This window comes from Centroberyx gerrardi, chromosome 19, assembly GCF_048128805.1.
Source record: "Centroberyx gerrardi isolate f3 chromosome 19, fCenGer3.hap1.cur.20231027, whole genome shotgun sequence".
Taxonomy (NCBI): Eukaryota; Metazoa; Chordata; class Actinopteri; order Beryciformes; family Berycidae; genus Centroberyx; species Centroberyx gerrardi.
Genome location: NC_136015.1, coordinates 25961712 through 25985021, shown reverse-complemented (window position 1 = coordinate 25985021; position 23310 = coordinate 25961712). Strand labels below are relative to the sequence as shown.

Sequence of the window (23310 nt, the reverse complement as noted above, 5' to 3'; positions counted from 1 at the left end):
GAGAACAATCTTCCCGAGTTGTCTTGGAGAGAACGAACTTCTTAAGAACGTGAGCACAGAGAAGCGTCTTTACACTCTGAGGTGAACACACAGGCGTTTATTCCCCAGCTGCTTCAACCGTCTCTGACTGTAGTTTTGTTTGGATGTGATGTGATGTGTGACCTTGGGGCTTCCCAGTCGTTCTCGTCAGCCGAGTCACGATCTGATGCATCCTCGGTTCCCACGTAAACTTCCCGGTCTTTATGCGTCCTTCGTCCTCCCCTGAACTTCAGCCGTTAGATATTACCTCAAACGCGTCATGGAAGGAACAAGAATGCATTCTGAGAAAAACCCCTAATGTCTGGTAGGCGTACTCATGGGAAATCTTCTCGGCACACAGGAATTGACAAATCAAAGGTTAAAGAGTAAAATGCAAAACTTGCTCCGACACTGGACTCAACTGGACTCACCAACAATGGCTGAACCTGAAATTTAGTTTAGTCACGTTACAGGATTTCTGGGTTTTGAGGTCTTAAAAATGAAAACAGTTACCTCTCGGTGCCAGTAGGGGCCGCCACATAATACCTCATATCCGAAGAAGCATAAGAATGCGATGACATTTCGTTGCTACAACATGGAAGCATTTATGTTTTTAACTCGTTGGAACGGCCACATTCAAGATGGCGATCGTACGGTCCGTTGTCGTGGCGTTTCTTGTTATCATAAGTTATTTTACGATCAAATGATCCTTTTATTTAAGGAGCGAATGGACCGCTGATATCGGTGGATTTGCTGGCGTGTTCGCCGCCTGTGTCGACAAACTTTCACAATTCGGACACCAAATGGGAGAAATTGGATCCTGTAAAAAAAAAAATCTCAAACGGGCGTCCAGGTGACTCAGTGGTCTCAGGAGCGTACCATGTGACCACGATGTCCTGGACTCGAATCCGGCCCAGGACTTTTGTCTCTCTCTTTCCTAATGTTTCCTGTCTCTCTCCACTTTCACCTTTCAAATAAAAGCAAAAATGCCGCCCAAAAAATCTTTAAAAAATAAAATAAAATCTCAAATTATGATGTGAACGCAGCATTAACCCCCAACTGCTCCACTCAAGCTGCTCAGTGGCCAACAGTCAACTAGCCTGCTGGTCACACAAGGATTTACTTTTGTATTCATTCCTCTTCTCCTTCCTTTACCTTGCCTTTCCCCAGGAGGACAAGCTGGACGTGTCCACCCCGAAGATGTACAGCTCCTTCATCCCGAACGGCAGGGGGGAGCCGCACCTCCACACCCCCGCCCACCAGGGTCTCCCGCTGGGCGACCCCGACCTCAGCCTCTCCCAGGTAGGACAGTGCATCGTGGGCAGCAGCTTGGCTTGGTTTAGCTGCCGATGAATTACTGTGGTTACATTTAGCCCGCTTTGAGTTTAAAATTAAAAAACAAGGGGTTTTCCAGCAAAATGAGGATTAGTTCGACTTCACTATCAGTGCTAGAAATTATCCCAATTAGAAAATGTATAAGAATGTTATTATCATAGGTTTCAGTCTCTCCTCATAGTGTAGACAAATATCTTTTCATGGGGGTCTCTAGGACTAAATCTGATCCAGTGGGCATCCGTAGTTTAATGTTTGTCTATAGAGAGGCAAAGTCTGATTTTGTAGGCTGTAAAATTAGCATTATCGCTATTTGGTGTGGAGTCCAAAATCCCTGTGGAAAATATGACTGATTTGCAAGAAACGACAAAACTAGTATAATATATATAAAGATATATGAACAATAGTCCTAACTATAATAACTGTTCAATGCAGCGCTACGAAAATGAGAGGTAAGAGAGGGACAAGAGGTAAAGAAAGTCGCTCATCAGTGCTATTGTAGTCCGCTTTCCTCAGTGATGAGTATTTTGCTATTGATTAAATTGATATTAAAAGTAATTAATTGCATTAGTTGCATTTAACCCCTGGAACAAAACGTGGTTTATCTCATGGGTATCTGTTCAACACAGCCTTTATTTTTGGCATTTTTTGAAAAACGACACACCAAATGGCGGAGATGCAAATTTATATGACGTAAAATAATGAGTTCTGCTGTTTGGGTGTCCGTGACTTGACAATGTGTGAAACCCCGGTTCTAACCTGTCTGCAGTCTCTCTCCCAGGGCGACGGAGAGCTGTCAGGTCTGCCGACTCCTGACTCGACCCCGGAGCTGCCCATCAAGAACATGAAGGCCTTCAGGAGCCATCAGTACGAGAAGAACCAGAACTGCAACAACGCCAAGGACAACGCCCCCAAGTGTGGGCCGAGCGGCTCTGCATCCGCGCCGGGTTTTATGGCCGTCGTGGGGAACTCTCTGACCCAGCAGGTCTTCCCGTTCGCTCATCACCACGGTAACAGTCTGAGCAACGGAGCGGCCCTCGGAGCGGGAGCCTCCTGTTCCTCGCTGCACCTCCCCGAGGAGAGGAAGATCGCAAACGACGAGCGAGCGGCAGGAGGAGGAGAAAGAGGAGGAGGAGAAAGAGGAGGAGGAGGAGGAGGAGTCCCACATCACCACCACTCCCAGCAGTCCCTCCCCCAGACGGTGGTGGACGTTTCCGCGCTGGACGAGCTGCTCAAACACATTCATGAGGTCAGCGCCTCGGGGAACGGAGGCATCAAGGTCCTCACCTCCACCTCCTCCTCCTCCCTCTTCCCCGGATCCTCCGCTTCCTCTTCCGGCGGGCATCATCATCATCATCACCACCACAGCCAGACTCGTCCTCACCACTACAACCACAGCCATCACCACAGCAACCACCACAACAACAACAACAGCAGCAGCAGCGGCGGCGGTCACCATCACCACCAGCAGCCCCAGATCCCAGAGATGGAGTCCGCTCCGTATTACAGCACCTCCACGCTGCCCAGAGACGGCCTGCCCAAACGCCTGGACGTCCCTCCTCAGAACTCCACCTGCTCCTCCACAGCGTCCTCCTCCTCCAACAACCCCACCTCCTCCACCTCCATCACCCCCTCCTCCTCCTCGACTCCGCTCCAGCAGCAGGTGATACCAGAGAGACCCGGCGCCGTTGTGGGCGCAGGAGGAAGCGGCGTCACGGTAACGCGCCACCACTCCCAGCGCCACTCCCTCATCAAGATGGGCAGCGGCGGCGGGGGGGCCGTGCCACGCCACCACAGCTTCAACCACCGGGGGGCGGCGCCCGCTCACTTCCTGGCCAGGATGAACACCAACAGCAGCAGCAACGGCCCGGCGGGGGCCGGCGGGGCGGCGAGCGGGAGCGACGGCGCCGGCGGCGAGGCCCGCCGGCCGTCGATCGCCAGCGCCTGCCTGACGCGGCAGCACAGCTACAGCGAACCGCCGCACGTCCCGCGGTCGGCCATCGTCCGGCGAACGGCCTCGCTCAAACCCCAGGTCCCCCCCAAACCGCTGTTCCTCCCGAACACGGCGGCGTCGCCGGTAGCGCAGGCGGGGAAGTACAACTACTGAGACTCTGGGAGGGGGGCGCCGTTGAGCCGGGACCGCTCCAACATGGCTGCTACTGAGCTCGCTAGTAAACACAGAGTAAATCACTGCGACGCGCCCGCGGGGCTTGTGAGAAATGAGTGAGAGCCTTGATGGGAGACACAAAGAGACTTGAACTGAGCGCTGTTGTCCCATCGCTCTTCATTACGACCCTTCAGTTGTGGTTATTTTCTGCGGCTGAGCGTGAGAAGGGCCGGGGCGGCGGGACAGGCGAACAGACCGGACGCATGCTGTCTCCCCCCGCGAGTCGCGAACCGCCGCGTCGCCGCCGCTTCTCTCACAAAGGAGAGCATTGAAAAGACACAAACAGACATACTGGGGGATCGACACGCCAAATAAACAAATCTCTGACTCATTTCTTTGGGCAGTCGGGACCGCTTGTGGCAACTTTCCCTCGCAGCAGACTGTGGATCAGATCCGCCAGTGTGTGTGTGTGAGGATCTTTCCAAAAGCAGGGCAAGAGATGTTAATGATTCAGGGGGTCCCTAGGCTTGAGTTGGCCCGAAAAATTCTTGATTAATGCAGTTTTCTTATGGGTCTTTTGATCTTACTTAACGTCCCTGGTTGTCGCACCTTGGCACGGGGCCCAGAATTCGTTGCAAAGCCCCAGCTAAGACTCAAAAGCAGGACACAGGACTGCTGCGAAACCGCCTGTCCTGAACTTATCTAAGAGACTGCTTGGAGTGGTGGACGTTTCTCCATGTCTTCGATACTGAGTCCGAGCACCTGGATGATAGCGAACACACACACACACACACACACACACACATACACACACATATACACAAAGCACGTCATGCCCGTAACGCCTGGACGGACAGTTCCTTAGAGTCGTGATCGCTCGTCCCTTTTGAATCCGGTCGGGACGGCGGGGTGGAAATCGGAAACGACAGAAAGGTCCGCGCTACCTCCGTGTGACAGAACCCAGACAGAGTCAAAAATAAAAAGAAATAAAAAACTGTTGTGAGGTTTTTGTTTGGGCGCCCGGCTCTCCGTGACGGCTCGTCTTATCACTGTGGCCAGGAGGTAGAGGAGCTGGAGAGAAAGTCAGACAGACTGACAACAACAGAGAAGAAGAAGAAGAAGAAGAAGAAGAAGAGAGAACGTTCTTACGCCTCATGAACTGTGGGATCAAATCTACCTGTCAAAACCAGGGAGGACCACAGATCTAGATCAGATAGAGCGGGCAGTTCCTGTTGTACTAGGGTGATACGGCTGTTAACAGAGAATGCTAGTGAGTCGCAGTCCTAGTTCTGCGATGATAGCGGCCATCTTGTGACAGTACGGCTGCGTCGGCGTCCAATTTGCGAGGTCTGACGCAGCGTTCCCTCTTCTTCCCGCTCCACCTTTTGCGCTCTTTTACCTACAAGCCTGATGAATGTTCTTTTTATACCATATTGGTATCCAAACAGCAAAGCCTTGATGATCAGAGTACTGAACGAGTAGAAGCTCAGCGGTACTTTGAAAGTACTTTGACGTCAACAGCTTACAGTAGTACAGGTGACTGCCAAAGTAAAAGGAACAGCTGAGTGAGCGAGGGAGTAGATGTAAAACTTTTATTTACCCAAGGAAGATTGTCTGAGCTTATAAACTCCTTTTTCTTTTCACCTCCAACCTGCTTCACATTCATTCAGTTCTTCTGTCGGCTACTGGGAGGTTTTGCAGGAGATGTTGCAGATGGTCTAAAAATATGTAGTTTGGATTTTGATAGGAATCTGCTGTTTCCTCTCATGTGTATCGAAGGTGAAACAGCTGACTCAGACGCTTTCGTTTTTGTTGACGTTTCTTCTATTTTGGCAGTCGACCTGTAGATGACGAAAGACGAACCAAACAGCTGCAGTGGGAGTTGTGGGCGGACAGGAAGGAGGTTTCACATCCAGCTCCAGTCAAATGTTCCTGTTTTCTTGAGTTTAACTTTAGGCTGTAATACACATGCAACATTTTGAGGCAATGGAGATGAGCAATATTGCCAGCAACAGCAATAAAGGATGACAAACAGTGAAAGGTGTGATGAAGAAGTCTGTTTTCAGTCATATTGGTTGGCAGAATTGACCGTCTGCTGCCTCAGTGTGTTGCCTGGTCACATGACTCCTGTGCAGGTTTGGAAAAGTCTGGAAAATGAATGTGATCATTTGCAGATGTTGAAAAAATTGGATTGCAAAACAAAAGTCTGGAAGAATATGGAAAACTGCTCTATCCTGATACTCACAGCTTCACCTTTTATGTAGACTCACTTTCATTTCACATATTATAATTATTGTTATGAGTAATATTAAGATAAGGAGTAATATGTCCAAGTTGACAGCCTCTATAAATCATGTTGAACACTGACCAAAATCTTCAAATCCAGTCAAGAGATTAAGGTTTACGAAAAGTCTGGTATATTGAAATAGAAAAATGTGGAGGAACCCGAATGTTTTCTGACCAATGGGCTTGAGAGAAACAGAAAAAGCAAGGAGAGGCCAGGTGGCGCTGAACAGCAACCAGCCGGTGTCAGTTACTAAATCAACTTCTTTCAGTTATTTGAAGCGTTTGTTTTTTTTATCTGCTGAAAAGCCATTTATTACTGTTAAACTCTGTTCTTTATTAGTAGAGGAAATATCGTGGATCTCAGTGTAATCACAGCAAGTAACGAGCGTTTTGGCTCCGTTCTCACTGCAGGCTTTCACGCTCACTTCTGAACTGCTGCTCACTTCTGATTTGTTTTGGATGACTGTTCATATCTACTGTAGGATGTAACTCATATCCCATAATAATCTGAACTGACAGCTAAAGTCGTCTCATCCGTTTTTGTTCCAACTGGTTTGGGTTCCAGTTCTGACTGAATCGAGGCGTCCGGTCGTCTGTTTGTCTCGTTGCTCCTCCACGCCGACTCTGCTCAGACAAGCCGACTACACGAAGACAAACCGGCTCGGGTCGGTGATGTCAGATTCGCTTGTTGTCATGGCAACACTGACGGAATCTGATTGGAGCGCTCAAATACAAGTCGCATGTAGGTCGCGCGCCTCGGGATCCGATTTTGCAGCTCACATCCGCGCGGCCCAGATGGGAGTCGAAACAATGCGACTCCATGCAGCTTTTTGCTGTTCGCACTGATTGGAAAACATCAGATCTGAGTCACATGAGAGGGGGAAAAAAATGTGAATTGGGAAAACTTTTTTGCTGCAGTGTGAACAGAGCCTTTGTCAGGAGGCCACGGCGGCCGCTTTCACCGCTTCGCCAGCCAGCTTGATGCTTGAGAGCAGAACAGAAGCTGCAGGTGAAGGCCGCTGCTGCCAGAGCGGCCGGTAAACCAGACAAACGGCCGGCGGCTGGTGGCGGTTTCCCACCCTGAGTGTAACGCTTATCTGACTCGCTCAGTATGCCGACCGCACGCTCCTGGCACAGATTAAGCAATAACTAACCCACGGTGACGCTGCAGCAGAGTGTTAGTGAAGGATCCGGACAGGCGAGGAGGCTCTGCACCAAATGATGCAACTCTGAGTCCGATGGCATCAGCCGGACGAGGGGGAAACTGTAAAACACCAGCGGGTGGTAATCTGAAATGTGTTGTAGCGTCGTGCTGTCAGCCGCTATTTAACCACAGCTACTGATCAGTTTGTTCAGATCTAACAGAGGCGAGGCGGACGGACGGCAAAGCAGCAGTTTCCTCTTGATTTTTGCTTCAAGTAAAGCGGGATTCGAGCCAGAAAGAGGTTACGTCAGACTCTTTCATCTCCAACACAAATCTCCCCTCTGACTAGAATTGTTTGATAGTTATCAAGCGTAAACGTTGCTCTGGTCACTGGAAAGAGGCTGCCCATGAATCAAAGGCGAAAGGCAATGTTCACATGAGAACAGAAAATCTGACTTTTAACTCTGCGCCGCGGATCTGATAGTTTCCCGACTAAATGGGAAGGAACCAGATTAGAAAAAGATAAAAAGGGTTATAAACCAGACTTTCTGATCTTTTTGTGACATTTAAGTCTGTCCATAAAGCATCTCAGAGAAAGAGAGTTGATCTTGTCAGTAGTTTTGTTTCTTTCATACTGAACAGGCTAAAAATACGGAGCACCGCCTGGTTTCTAAGTAGCTAAAATGATCAGTAATGGCGGGTTTAAAACGGAATATCAGGTCTGTATTTTTCACCCTACAGTATGTGGTGCAGAAGTCGTCTTTCATTACTGGTTTTGCATGGGAAGAGGTAAAAATCACACGATTCACACAAACAAACAGAAAGAAAGAGAAAGAAAGAGAGGCTAGACAGCAGGAATCTCCATTTAAAATCAACAGAAACGGGCAAAATCACATCCACGAGTATTGTAACTTAACGGAATAACAAGCTGCTGTTTGTTTCTGAGAAGCTCGAGTCCTTAACGGTTCCCTTAACGTATATGACATGTTTTCACTGGGTGCTACTATACGGGACACTGCAGATAAATAAACTGAAGCTGTCAGATCACTCACTCATTTTATAAGGGTTTTGTATGAGGATGCACTTGTAACCTTGAAGATAAATTTGTTTATTCCTTTAGTGGTTCTCGGTCCCGAGCCTCTCGATGTATTCCTCCAGCAGCGGGCGGAGGGGAGCTGGGATATTACTCACAGACTCACAGCGCCACCCTGTGGACCAGACCATAATGAAAATGTAACAATGTCAAAGCTATTATGTTTACTTTACTGCTATTAATTAACAATGTGGATGATGGTGTAAATAAAGGCTACTGTGGAATATTACTCAGCTGCTTCTTATTTGCGTGGACTTTATTTTGAAGTTGTGTGACAAACAGAGAAAAGATCTGCATCACCTGAAGAAACTCTGCGCAGGATGATGCTCTAGTATGTTTTATTTATTGATACTGTGTAAAATTATTTCAAATCCATGTTCACAGATTATATGTGGAAACATAACATTAACAAATAATGAGAAAGCATGTAGGAGCTTTTCTTATGTTGTTAGTTTTGACAGAACGTTAAGAAATCTTGTGTTTTCTTCAAGGACAAGTTAAGTAGAAAAAAACAGGATCATTTATATTCTGCTGTTACAGGCAACTGATTAAGTATAAATCCCTACTGGGCTGAATAAAATGTATCTTTTCATTCAATGTTTGCAGTTTTGTTCAGTTTAATCAAAGAGCCTGAATGAGCTTTTCATTACTCCTGAGACAAAGAAGACGTCCTGCAGGACCGCTTTGAATTTTCCGACAGTCAAGCTGAAATACTTTTGTTCAGTTGTGTTTTGCAGTGATAAAGGTCCGACTTTTACCTGGTGAGACTAAAAGCATCAGATCAGACCGTCCAGTCACATGTAATTCAGTTTGCCGCCATGAAGCTTTTACACTGCCAGTCCACAGTCTGCCTGAATGTTCTGTTTCATTCTCTTAAAGCCATTTTGATCTAAAGGCTTCTGCTTAAATGCTTGAAATGAGTTTCTTAGACAAATATAAATAGTGAAGTTGATCCTATGTATGAATTTATTTCCAAAGCCTTTGTCTTTCCATCAAGGCAAAGAATCTAAAATATAAGATTAGTTTTGATTCCATGTGGTGTGTGAAACTTTTGACTGGTAGTGTACACTTTGTTCATACAACTGACGACAGAGGTTTTGAAATGAAATGTGTTTCATCTAGAATGGGATTCAGACCCGACACTTTGTGCATCACCATATACACAAAAATGTTGATTGTGACACTTAATTTTTAATTTTAATCGGAGAGCTATCATCCAGAGGAAAGACTGAAAAGTTCTCAGAGAAATAGTCTAGTGGCAATAAGACCAGTAAAGGTCTTGATGAGAATAAGTTCAAATCAGTGATGAGGAGATACACAACCTTCTTTGGGTTGTGACCTTGAGAACTGACTTGAGTCTGAAAAGAAGTAAATCAGCATCCAGAGCAAAGACTGATAAAGAGCAAAAAAGTTTGATTTTATGAGTTCTTTAGATCCAAGTCCACTTTGAAATCCAGGAGAGACTGAAAAGTTCTCATAGAACAAAGTGTAGAGGAAGTAAGACTCGGTGGCTCAGTGTGCTGAGACGCTACAGGAGGAGGGAGAGGTTTTGGGTTTGAGTCTCAAAAGTTCGACGCACATATTAAAAGCAAACAGCCAAAGGAAAGACTGAAAAGTTCTCAGAGAGATAATCGAGCAGCGAAGGAAGAAAGCTTGAAGAACTCTCTGACAAGTTCAAATCAGTGTGACAAGGAGATACACAACTGACTTACCTTTTAACTAAATACAATCAGCATCCAGAATAAAGACTGATAATCTGTCAGAGAAGAAGAGAAGAAGAGAAGAAGAAAGACTCAGCGGCTCCACTGGCTGAGCGATGATTTAAAAGTACAGAGGTTGTGGGTTCGAGCTCGGGTTCACTCACTCAAAATCCAAGTACATTTTGTGAGCCGACATCCAGAGGAAAGACTGTAGAAGGAGTCTGTGGCTCAACAGACTGAGCATTGCTGTAACAGTATGAAGGTTATGGGTTCGAGCCCCGTTGATGCTCCAAGTAAATTTTGTGAGCCAACATCCAGAGGAAAGACTGAAAAGCTCCCATAGGACAGGCAATAGAAAGAGTAAGACTTGGTGGTTCAATAGACAGAGCGATGATACGAAAATATAAAGGTTGTGGGTTCGAGCCCCGCTGACACTCTTCGTCTCCAGGTAAATTTTGAAAGCCGACATCCAGAGGAAAGACTGAAAAGCTCTCATAGGACAAGTGGTAGAAGAAGTAAGACTTGGTGGCTCAATAGACAGAGCGATGATATAAAAATATAAAGGTTGTGGGTTCAAGCCCCGTTGAGATGCTTAATCTCCAAGTAAATTTTGAAAGCCGACATCCAGAGGAAAGACTGTAAAAGCTCTCATAGGACACCCAGTAGAAAGAGTAAGACTTGGTGGCTCAACAGGCAGAACGATGATATGAAACTACAGAGGTTGTGGGTTCGAGCCCCGTTGGCGCTCCAGGTAAATTTTGAAAGCCGACATCCAGAGGAAAGACTGAAAAGTTCTCCGAGAACAACCTCCAGTGTGAAAGGGACCTGGTGGCGAGGTGGAGTCGTCAACTCAGACCAGGATCCGTCTGAGGACGAAGGGTTGACGGTTCGATTCCCTCTACGTCACCAGTAAGCGGAGCACCAAAAAAAAAAAAAAGCAGGTGAGTGGCATAAGTGTAAGGAGGGGGTTAAGAGAACAGAAACCTCACTGCAGTGTGAAGCTTTGGTTTGTTTAACACTTTTTTGGTCGCTGCATAATTCCATTTGTGTTATTTCATAGTTTTGAGTCTTTACTGTTATTCGAAAATGTGGAAAATAGTTAAAAATAAAGAAAAATGTGGTGTGTCCAAACTTTTGACTGGTAGTGTATATGTATATTTATTTATCTAGCATGTATTCAATAGCTGCTAATAGTTATGTATTTCTTTGCTCTTTGGAGTCAGTACAGCAGGCTCCCAGGTGACGCAACACGGGCTCTGGCAGCCATGTTGGAGGACCTCAGCTCTTCGCAATATGGCAGAAAACAGCTGATTGTAACCATAAATAAGCTGATGAAGGTCTCAGAGCTCAGAGCAAATGTTTTAGGAAGTATGGAATTATAATCCTGAAGTCTGTCTCCCTATATCCTGCATGGTGCTACATCTTAATTATCGGCAACATGAAGATACGAAGAAAATGAATTATGAGTTTGTCAAACATGAATTGATTTGACTGAGTGAGACAGCAGCTGGTCGAGAGACACACGACTGTTCAGATCTTGTCATTTCTAGGTGTTTGGCGCCCTCTTCAGGACCAAAAGTGTACTTTAAAACTTGTGTGAGAGATACTGTGATGGACTGGCGACCGGCCCACCCAATGCATGCTGGGATGTCTGGAGATTTTGGCAGCGGCAGCGAGTCAAAACAAATCTGATTCCAGTTCTTGTAGCCTTAACCAAACATAAATATCTGAATATGAGCATCAGTCCAGACTTCATTTTGTTCTGCTCGGCTTTCCGTCTCCTTCTACCCATAATCCCTTGTGTTTCGGGGCGGTTTCCTGTAGTTGGAGTGTCAGTTCTCTTGTTGGAGGACTGAGACTCTCGCTGCCGTTATTTGGTGCCACCAGAGGTCAAAGGTCATCGTTCTCACCTGGACAAACCAACTGAACTGAAGCAGGAGACACTGCAGAGTTTAGAGAAACCGATTAAAACCGATAAACATTACTGCCACTTAATAGATTATTAAATGTATATAATTCAAGACTTTAAAATTCTTACAGAGGCAGACAGGTTGCTGTGATGCTGCGTTAACAAAATGTATAATCTACAAAAACATGATTTCTTTTCCCAGAACTTCTCTCTTACACGATCATTCAAGGGTCACGCAATTATCCTCTGGGTGCCGTGACCTCTGACCCTTCACCTCCCTACTACCGGTTGTTTGTAATGTTGTCAATCTAGGAATTGAGGGTTAATCTACTGTTTCTTCTACTCATTTGAAGCCACCCCGCCGTCAAGAGCTGCGAACCCTAAAAGAGTTTCATTACTCTGGGTTTCAGTGGAGAGTTTTAGTGTCCCATGATGCTCTAAATGCCGTTTCAGACGCTTTTCCACCCTGATGAGAAGAAAATTCTGGGGGAAATACTGAATAATTGTAATTTTTGGGGGCATGAAAAGTTTAAGATTTTGAATATCTGCACAAAATAAGAGCAATCAGCATCTTTGGTCCAAACATACGCCTTCAGTAAACTGTATTGGTGAAATTTGTTTAAATCCGTGTTAGTGAGCCAAGATAATCCATCCTAATAAATGTCTTTTTTCAAGATAAAACTGCACATTTTAGAGTGGCCTTTTACTGACCAGCCCAAGGCACACCTGTGCAATAATCATGCTGTTTAATCAGCATCTTAATATGCCACACCTGGATTACCAAAGAAGTGCTCACTAACACGGATTTAAACAAATTTGTGAACAAAATTTGAGAGAAATAAGCCTTTTGTGTGCATAGAAAAAGTCTTACATCTTTTATTTCAACTCATGAAAAATGGGAGCAAAAACAAAAGTGTTGCGTTTATATTTTTGTTCAGTATACTTTTAGTTTTAAATACTAATTTTAGGTTTTCAGACCTCATGAATGGGAAGTAAAAATCTGAAGAAAAAAAAATGTGCTGATAATGGCAGTTAGAGTGTGTGGCAGCCAAGAATAATACTTCCAACATATTCTGAAGTTGTAGAAGCTTTATTTACATTTGTAATGTGTGAAACAAATGGTCTTGTGAGTTACTTTCACATGAAATGTTACTTTTGTCAAACAAATCAGCTTTCTTCAACATAGAGGATAAATATGAATAAAACACAAATCTTGGACTGATCAGATTGCGGCTGCATCTCTGCTGTTGTTGGTAAAACAGTGAGATTGTAAAACAGTATTGTGATTTTATTCATTCAATAAATACCTTTTTCACTAAACTACGTTTATTTGCAAAACATCATGAAGAACATAACTCTTATCCTGAGCCACAGAATATTTGAAAACATCTAATTTCAAAACTAAATAATATGTCATTTAAAGGGATAATCCGCAACTTTTTCATATAATGTCTGTTTTGTTACTCTGTCGCCGACTGACACCAAACAGTTCATACAGTAGAGATTCAACCCATCTCCGGTTTATAGAAGCTTTGTTGTTCTGAACGGCTGTGGGCGACTTCCTCTGTCTGAAAAATCCTCTGCCGCACAGGAAGTGATGCGTTTTACGTTTCCGGTTTGTTTGGAATCAACAGAAGAAGAAGAACTGGATAGTTAGTGTGAGCAGCGATAGCCGCCGTGGCTGAACAGACAGATGGTTTATGCTTTATGCAAATGTGGAGCGGCCAACGTGACGCCCCGTCTCTCGAAGCGCACCGCGGCGCTCCCAGAATGCATTGCACGGCTGCTTACGTAGAAAATGTATGGGAAGCGTGGAAATGACGGATCCTGTGGAAACGTACCGAGAGAGAAGGAAACCCCAAGGAAAAAGAAACGGATGAATCTCTCAGAGGAAGACGAGCGTCTCCGAGACAAAACTAGAGTGAACGTCGGCGTCGCCTTTCAAAGATGAAAAACACTCCAAGATGAGACGTGACGATGAGGAGCGATGAAGATGTGGCTCTTTTTTTTTTGGACTGATGGTCCAAAAGGTTTTGCAGTTGTTTACTAGCCTCAGTCTACTCCAAGTGTCTTATTATTATTATTTTGGGCCAGTGACGACTTTGAGTGCAAAACACCAAAACAATGAGCGCTGATCGACAAAGTTGTCGCCAAAATCAAGAATGTCGCGGACGATGGCGTTAAGGCACGGCGGGTTCCATTCTCCCCGTCTCCGAGCGTCAAACGTCGGCGCTGCTGCGATGTAAAACGGAGCCGAAGCCCTTCCTGCAGCCGCGGCTCCGGTGGCCTTTGTTCCCGGTGTGGATGCGGATGTGCCTCTTGTAGTTGGAGTTGTCGCTGAACCTTTTGCCGCACTCTCCGCAGCTGTACGGCTTCTCGCCCGTGTGCACCCTCAGGTGCTTCTGGAAGCCGTCGAGCCGCGTGAGCCTCTTCCCGCAGATGTCGCACCAGTACGACTTGTCGACGGTGCGGCCGCCCAGCCGGTGCAGCCGGACGTGCCGCGCCCAGTGGCCGCGCTGCGCGAACGCCTTGCCGCAGATGCTGCAGATGTACGAGCTCGCCCCCTCGGAGCGCGGCGGGTCGGTTTCGACGCGGTCCGAAAACGCGCCCGCCTCCGAAGCTCCGGAAACTTCTACGTCCGGCTCCGCGGGCGCCGGCCGGGCCGAGGTGCCGGGCCGAGCCTCCGGCTTCCTGTTCTCCGGACGCCGGCTCTGGTAGTCCGGCAGCGGAGAGGGAATCCGGTCTTTATTCTGCTCGCTCCTCTCGCTCGACGTCTGGAAGAAGGTGAACTTGATGACGTCGTCGTCCTCCGGGCCCCGCGGCGGCTCCTCCTCCTCCTCCTCCTCCTCCTCGCCGGCCCAGAGCTCCTCCTCTTCCTCTTTGATGTGAGGCGGCTCCGAGTCGTCCAGTTCCAGACCGGGACTCCAGTCCTGCTGCTCAGGAAGAGCTGCAAACAACATGAGACACAGTAATAGTCGGGATGTGGCTGCGGTTGGTCGTTTCTTTACCAGGCGACACGATACGAGATTCATATCACTAAATACTGTCACATTTACCTCGATAACGATTAATGAAACGATAATTTGTTTACCCCGGTGCAGAAATACTACATTCACCCTCAGCTTTTATTCTGAAGGTAAACCCAGCATATCCCTACCACTAATCAGGTGGGGTGGAGAGTTTTAGTGTCCCATGAAGGTCTAAATGCAGCGAAAAATGGTCAAATTTAAAGATACAGAATATTGGCACAAAAATTGGCGACAACAGTCTATAAATATTAATATCGGCCTTTAAAAACCCATATCGCTTGATATTGTTGATGTAAGCCTGTGAGCTGGTAAAGTACCTGTCAAATTATTAGCAACGAGCGAGGCAATTCAGGGTGAATAACTGGATTTACTACAATTTTGGGGAATTCAAATCTTTAAAAAGTAATCAAACCGCTGAGTTAGAGGCATCTAACGTTATTCTTGTCTACAGTGAGAAATGTCTGACTAGAAAATAAATAAAAACTATGAAACTTATTATGAAACTCTGGCATCAGGAAGAAGCAGAGGTGAGGACTCGAGTCACAACTTTAATCACTTGAGTCTTGACTTGATGCATGAAGAGAAGACTTGAGACTTGACTTGACTTGGGTTCTGGTGACTTGGGACTTGACTCTGACTTGTACTTTGATGACTTGAAAAGGTTTCTAAAGTCTTGACTTGAGATCTTGTGTTTGTGTAAATGACTTAGATTGAAAGTGATGAGATTTGTTCCAGCGGACGACTGAATTTAAATTCTGTTTTCTGAATTTGTATGGAATGATTGAATTTATTGAAGTTGAAACTGATTATAGAAATCAAACTCATGATGCTCTTACCAAGTTTTTATCCTATTAAAACCATATTGCATTGAAAAGTCCTAGATATTTAGTTTTCTTTAAGATATTAAATTGATACTGGACTCTTGATTTGTTCTGACTTGACTTGTTGTTCTACATTTAGACTTGAGACTTGACATTAATGACATGGACTTGACTTGACTTGGTAATCTACATTTAGACTTGGGACTTGACTTGAGACTTGAACCTGACTTGAAACTGTCCTTGGTCTCACCTCTGGGAAGAAGACCACGGTTCCTTCCTTTCAAAACCAGGAGAGCCCAAACATCTGGGACTCAAATCATTTAAATAAGATGTGCCACATAGGTTATCACTTAGTGCTCCTTATTATATATATTTTAATAATATTTTATTTCTATACTACCATTATTATTATGTTTTCTTTTTTTTCTCCTTTTGTGTTGGTGGCCGGTTGGGGGGATGGGATGGGGATGGTGTGTGCTCTGTTTCATTATGTAAAATGTTTTTGTTCTAAGGTTTATCTGGTAATGAAATTGTTGCAGAAAATAAAAAGTAGTAAAAACAATAACTTGTGTTGGTTTAGTTTAGGTTTGTTTCCTAATTCAACCGCTGGCTGCTACAAAAGTTATCTTCCGGGAAAAATCCTAAATACTTCCTGGATATTTTTTTTTACCGTTAAGCATTCCCAACAACAACAACAACAACACTAACAACAACAACACTAACAATATTCGACACTCTCACGCTAAATATGATTAACAGGACAGGTGTGTATATGAAGGTTTCAGGTACAGACCGGTGCCGTCCAGCTGGATCTGCGGCTTCAGAGAGAGATCCAGCAGTCTGCGCTGCCGGTCGATCTCCAGCTTGGACCGGGAGATCTCCTCCTCGTACTCGGCTATAGTTCTCCCAAAAACCCCGAAGATCTCCTCGGCGGCGGCGGTCAGCCGCTCGTTGATCAGCAGCCTCAGCATCTCGATCCGCGACATGTTGAACTGGATCTGAGCGGCGGAGCTAACCGGAGAAGAAGCGTCGACCCCCAGAGCCTCGGTGGTTCCAGCTTGTTTACTGGCTCCACTGCCGGGTCAAAGTCTTTCTGCGCATGCCCACAACGGAGGGCGGAGCTGTTGCTTTGTCGCCCCCTGCTGGACTGGAGGTCGATGTAAAATCAACTTACACTTTGAAAAACGTTTTATCTCCAAAATATAAACTTTTAAGGAGATCAAGAAAAATCAAGCCTCGTTTTGCTTCACCGCCAGTCGTGTTTTACTTGATCAAAGCGGTTTAAAAGGGTTTTAAAAGCTCAAGGATGGTATATTTTTTGAAGCTTTTAATTAGGATTGCCTTTTACCTTTTACAGTGTTTTTAATTCTTCTTTTTGTTTGCTTGTCAATTTATGACTTGATCATTTTAGAATTGCTGTTGTCATTGGCATAGAGGATCAGTCCTACGCTGGACTATTTTTGATTTTGAAATTTTAATGTAATATAATGTAATATATAATAATAATTGTTTTAATATACTGTTTCTAATCATTTATTGTTTTAATCAATCTATTATATGTAAAGCAGTTTGAGTTGCGTTCTATGCTTGAATGGTGCTATATAAATAAACTTACTATTATTATTATTTAAATGTTCTCAACCCACAGAAAACCATGTAATGCTTCAACTGAAATGAAAACATGAACATCACCAGAACTGTAGCGAGGTTTTCACACGACAACAGCAGCATTTTCTTTTTCTTTTCCTCGAGTAAAACAAAACAACAAAAAAACACTTTCAATGTTCTTTTTATTGATTAACATCAGTTGAAGCGTCGCTGACGGCAGACGAGTCATAACAGAGTGGAAATAAAAAACAGTCTGAAGTCTAAAGCTTGGGTTTAAAACCTTTTAAACATGCGACCAATAGAGTTCGGCCCTGATCTGTGGTTTAAACAATATAAAGAGGGTTATTTTCATTAGTTTTTAATTTTATTTTACTTTCGTATTCAAATTTCTTCTTCATATTAAGTGCCAAATAACATTTTCTCCATCGAAAAAGTCCAGTATTTAATCTCCTACACCAGTGATTCTCAACCTCTTTCATATCAAGGACCCTAGTTTAGTCCACATTAGGGCCACGGACCCCCATTTGATGAGATTTTGTCTCTCGGACCCAAATCTAAGACCCTGTTGGTCCCCGGACCCCACGTTGAGAAACACTGACCTACAGTGTCGTAACAACTGAGCTGACAGCATCACAGACATTGTAATGTGCGCAGATTCCAACTGAAAATAGTGTAATACTGCAAATGTATCTCAACACAAACTGGATGCTTACTACAGTTGTTTTGGGTCACATGGTGTGGCAATTCTTTGTTTTCTGTAAAGCACTTTGATACATTCCTGTTTGTTGAAGAGGCTAGAGGCTACATGTAGCATTTTAACATCAGTAAATCAATACCACATTCATTTTGAGAAGTATAATTACTGTAAACAAACCAGAGCATCAGCGGTCAGCCTGTCAGCCTCTCTCAGCCTCTACTCTGCATCCTCCATAGTTTCTCCACCTGGTGGATCTGGAGGGAAATCTGCTGGATCGCTTTACGGCACAAAACAGGAAGAGGTTCTGTTCTTCCAGAGCAAACGGAGCTAAAGCTGAAAGAGTTTCTGGCAGCAGATGGTGGAAGGAGGGAAAGGAAGATGGAGAAATCACTTCCAACATGTTGATCCTCTTCAGAGAGGGGGAAAGGCAGGAAGCAACGGGGCTTATGGGAAATGTAGTCTTTATGTGGAGAAACACTAGCACTTGGTTCATCATTCCTGTGCGGCTACCTGTGCCGTCCGTGTAACTCAGGATTTCTCGTGACGACCGCGCGCTCCAGGAGGAAAATCCAGCTCTCCGCATCCGGCTGACATCATCAGCCCGTCGGTCTGGTTTCTCTCTGTTCGACCGATCCTGGACGGAGACGCCGTGCACAGCCTCCGGCGCCGCTCCGATGCCGCCAGTTGTTTTGGCCGCAATTATGTCATTTTGGCCACATGCACTCCACCACGTCCGTTTCCACACAAACCACTGAACCAGCTTCAACAATAACTACAGTACATGCACAGCTGCATGTATATACGCCTTTTATGAGTTCGTCCCTTGCTCACTTCTCACTTTTCATGGAACATTAATAAGCTTACTTTTTGCATTCAAGGTACTTTGTGTCTTTTTATCTTTTGATTTATCTTTGGAAGACCTTTTCCCACTGTTTTCTTTATGTGGATAGCAGCTTTAACGATACGACTGGTGTGAGACGGAGGCGACCAGTCGTCTCCATCATGCTCTCAGCAGTTTAAGGTAATTACACCAATGTACCACTATTAATTTAACAATCATATATTGGGGTTTAAAAATGCAACACGTAGCACCTTTAAAGGAATAGTTCACCCAAAAATTAATGTTCAGTCATTATCTACTCTTCCTCATGCCAGTACAAACTCAGGTTAGTGTTTTTTCTTGATACAGCTCACCAGCAGTTCTCCAGGCAACCATTGCAGTAGATGGACTCCAGTCCTTTGGCTTCAAAAAGGACAACAAACGTCCATAAGAACTGCTGGGAAGTTGTATGAAGAAAAAACACTAACCTGAGTTTGTACTGGCATGAGGATGAGTAGATAATGACGGAATATTAAGTTTTGGGTGAACTCTTCCTTTAAAATCCCTTGATAAACACCGGTGGCAGGAGCAGCTCAGCACAGCCCCTCGCCCTCGGCCCGGCAGCCGCTGCTCTCCGTGCGACACTTGTGTTTTTTCAAGTGCGGCATCTGGTTGAAACATTTCCCACAACTGCCGCAAGAGTACGGTTTCTCGCCGGTGTGGATCCTCATGTGTTTCTGCAGGTTGCCCTTTTCGATGAACCCCTTCCCGCAGAAAGTGCAGCTGTAGGGCCGCTCCCCCGTGTGTCCCCTCATGTGCTTCATCAGATTTCCTTTCTGGCCGAACGTTTTGCCGCAAACCGGGCAAGAAAACGGCCGGTCCCCCGTGTGCGTCCTCATGTGCACCTTCATGTTGTCCTTCCACGCGAAGGTTTTGCCGCACACCAAACAGCTGAAGGGTTTCTGTCCCGTGTGAGTGCTCAGGTGCCTCTCCACGTCCGTGACGGAGGTGAATCGCTTGCCGCAGACGTGACACTTCCGGTGACCGGCGAGGTGCACCTGCAGGCTCTCCGCCGGCTCCAGGTGCTTCCCGCACAATCCGCAGTCCCGCGGGTGGGCTTTGACGTGCCGCGTTAAGGACATCTTATGAGGAAACGCCGCTCCGCACACTTTACACCAAAGGGAGGACGGGGCGTGGTCCGAGGGCGTCGGTTCGTGGGACGGGTCTGTCGAGGTTTGGCCCGGTTCTGGCCGCTCCGGGTTCAGGTCGTTTACAGCTGACGGAGATTCCCCGGTCTCCTTCCAGTCAACGTGGCCGCCTTCGGTCTCAGTTTCGGAACAGTCTGAGGAGAGGAGCTGGCCCTCGCCGGCCGGACCGAAGCTACCGGCTGCGCCCGGTCCTCCTCGGTCCTCTCCGTCGGCTTCTGTTTTCACCCGGTCGGACGACGTGCCGGCTAGAGGCTCCGGTTCTGTTTGGCTGAGCAGAGAGGACCGAGGTTCCTCTTCGTCGTTTTCACTTTTCACAAGAGGTGATGTGACCTTTGACCTTTCAGCCCCCGCCGGCGCCTGACACGTCTCCTTCTGACTCGCTTTAATGTGAGGAGGCTCCGGGTTCTCCTGGTCCAGACGGAGGCGGCGCCCCTGCTGCTCCTCCTCGCAGCCGAAGCTCTGTGGGCGAACTAGAGGGAAGAGGGAACAGAATCAGCAGCCAACACTGACAGACTCATCAGCTAAATTAAAGGGGCGGTAAGTAAGATCATTACTGTCCCATAGCACTAAATGACCATAATGTATCTGTGGGGGTTGATTGAGTTGATCAATACCGATCACTCAGTGATTACTGCTGCTGAGATCGACGGCTTTCAAAACTCACTTTCCTGTCCCGGACTTTGTTTTGGAACAAAAACTCCCCAGACATTGGAGTTTCAAAACACTCTAAACTCCCCAACACACACACACACACACACACACACACACACACACACACACACACACACACACTCTCACTCAGCACTCACATGACTTGACTTATGCACAGCACTGGACCGATGACACTGGCAGCACTGTGTAAGGAAAGCTACTTTGAAAGCCCAGTTTTACAGATTTACTTCTTATTGGAATAAGTTTAACTATAGCAAAGCTACGCTCAAGAGAAATAGTTATATTAACTGAAGTTACTTAGAAAAAGTAGTTCAGAGTGATGATATCTACATCTGAAACATCATGCAACACAAAGTCATTTGACTGCAAAAAATGACAGTAACTGGGATGTTGACTAATTGTATTTTATTAAATAAAGTGAGGGAGAAACTAAAGTCCAAACAAATCACCCATCTGGCTTCATCACTCCTATATTTGTTACATTTTATGTTCTTACTACTAACTCATACTAACCTGTATCTCTATTGTCAATATGTGAATGATTGTTTCTATGTAACAACTAGCCTACATTTGCAATAAAAAAATACAAGTTAAAAAAAGTAATACTAGTTTTATATCAGGGTATATCAAGGTATCAGCACGTTTCACATTAATTCACCCCTTAATTCACGCAAAACCCCCTCAAAATAAGTTAAGGGAGTTATTAATGGAGGAAACCCCATCAAAACCTCCTTAAACTCCCCTTAATGTTTGACTCCTTACTTTCTAATTTAATGTAAAATTCAGGGAGACAGGAACTTTCCATTAATAACTCATTAATAACCTGTAAACCTGCACAAAAGACATGAAAAATCCCTTAATCACTAGTGTCTCTGTGAATCAACCCATGAATAAACCCCTGATACTAACTTTTCTAAAGCTATGTCATTTTTAATGGAGAATTAATGTTTCTGTAATGAGAAATGAAAGCCATTTCATGGATAAAATTAAGTGGTTTGGTTTCGTAGTGGAAAACCAAGTCTAAGACTTTTTAAAGCTCCCTGGAATGGAATTTAAAAGCCAAAATGAAGAAGCAAAAGCAGCCCGTTTCTAACTGAACACTGCTGATGAAAGTTGTGAAACTATACATGGGGAGAATAGGGAAAAGGATAACTGGAAATTAATTTATTAAGGGACAGGAAGTCCAACTGTGTTTAGTAAAGCAGATGGGATGCATTGGATTCATGTAAGAGTGGCCAAAGAAACCTGAAATAACACTTCTAATAACTGGATTTGAGACATTTTAATACGTTTTATGATCTTACATATCAAAAACATATTTTAAGGCATCCTCAGACTGTATAAATGACTGTGTGTGTGTAATAAAAGCACTCAGCAGGGCTGCTGTCAGATCAGAAAAGCTTCTCCTCTCTCTGGTTTCTTTCCCGACCTGCTCTGTGTTTCTTCTCGGACTTCAGGACGGCGTCCATCTTTCTTTTCCGGCGGTAAATCTCTTCTTCGTATTCTATCATCATTCCTTCAAAAACGCCGAAAATCTCCTCGGCGGCCGCGGTCAGCCGGTCGTTGATGAAAACCCGCAGCATCTGGATCCGGGACATTTTCAGACGGGCAGAGAGAAACACGAGAAGAAGAAGAGACAAACTGACGCTTCAGCTTCAGCCTCGGCAGCTAATTTCATTTATCGCGGTACGTTCGGCGCAGGGGTTTGACGTCACGCGTGACGTTGTGTATCCTCTTACTTTATTGAAAAGTCTTTTTCGAAACAATCACTGGATCAATACATAGAGGGTAGAAAAGACCGAGCAAAGATTTTACATTTATTTTATTATTTATTTAAAGACAAACGAAAACGAAATAAATACTATTAACACAAAGGATGAGGATATCAAAAAAAAAAAATATATAGGCTATTTATTGAATACATAATAAAGCTCAAGTGTCTTATGGTTTTCCATCAAAGATTTTATATACAAATTAACGGCTACAAAATACTTTGTGGATAACATATTTTTATTTTGTTAGGGATGTGATCACATTACAATATGTCACATAATGTCTCATGAAGAAATAACATATTTCAAAAGAGCTCCTCTTTTTGTTATTCAGTATACCAAATGTAATATAATTTCGATATATAGGAAGAGGTTATTGGTTATTACTAATGCTATCCAGTTACATAAGCCCACATGTCTGTTGTTTCTGCTACTTTTTTACAGAATGCACACATATTCAAATCCAAGTTGTTTAGTTGTAGATTATTTTGTAGATTTCATTGTTAATATGCCAGATTTCCCATATGAAGTATAATAATAATAAAAAAAATGAATCAAGAAAGGTGGAGTTAACTGGTTATATTGTAAAAGATTTTTAACAAGGAGCAGAAGTCTAAATGTAGTTCTGGTGGGATTGTTGATTTAAGAAATGTGTTCTTCTTCTTGTTTCTTCTGATGTTGTACATCAGTGGAACTACTTGGTCAGTCCATGTAAGCTGGGTACCTTGTGTGTATGACACTTTAATAAACTAATCAATCAAGCAATCAATCAATCAATCAACCAATATAGATATTTATTCTTTAATTCAATCCTTGACCTTTGCTCATGTGGATTCCCAAGCATTTCATTTGTGATTCAAGGAAAGCAGAGATCCTCAGCAGAGCGTCAGCACTGATAACAGTTTACATTTCTATTGGTTGAAGTTCAACCCTGAAGCCTGAGAAAAACACTGAAGCTTTTAAAGAAACTGGTGTGTCACAGGCCTACACACACACTATCAAAATATTCCTAAGTAAAATAAAATGTTTCCATAACTCCTTATTAAAACTAACTAATGCAAAAGCACTTAGCCTAAAACACCCCGATTGTTTGA

At 44.6% G+C, this 23310-nt stretch overlaps 3 protein-coding genes across 3 annotated transcripts in view; 1 reads left to right on the top strand and 2 right to left on the bottom strand.

Annotated features, from left to right (window-relative positions):
• Positions 1-3457, top strand: part of LOC139930346 (semaphorin-6D-like) — an 80565-nt gene extending 77108 nt beyond the window's left edge. Inside the window, exons 18-19 of the mRNA XM_078290515.1 lie at positions 1189-1320; positions 2120-3457. Coding sequence (XP_078146641.1) covers positions 1189-1320; positions 2120-3457 — 1470 coding nt within the window. The remainder of the gene's footprint in view (positions 1-1188; positions 1321-2119) is intronic.
• LOC144542874 (nuclear factor 7, ovary-like) overlaps positions 1-23310 on the bottom strand; it is a 443231-nt gene that overhangs the window by 384528 nt on the left and 35393 nt on the right. The window lies entirely within an intron of this gene.
• On the bottom strand, positions 19158-22079 carry LOC139925871 (uncharacterized). The gene is made up of 2 exons (XM_071917375.2): positions 21874-22079; positions 19158-20242 (listed from the first exon to the last, which is right to left on the bottom strand). Exons 1-2 carry the CDS (start codon positions 22040-22042, stop codon positions 19158-19160), a joined length of 1254 nt encoding a protein of 417 aa, XP_071773476.2. The 5' UTR covers positions 22043-22079.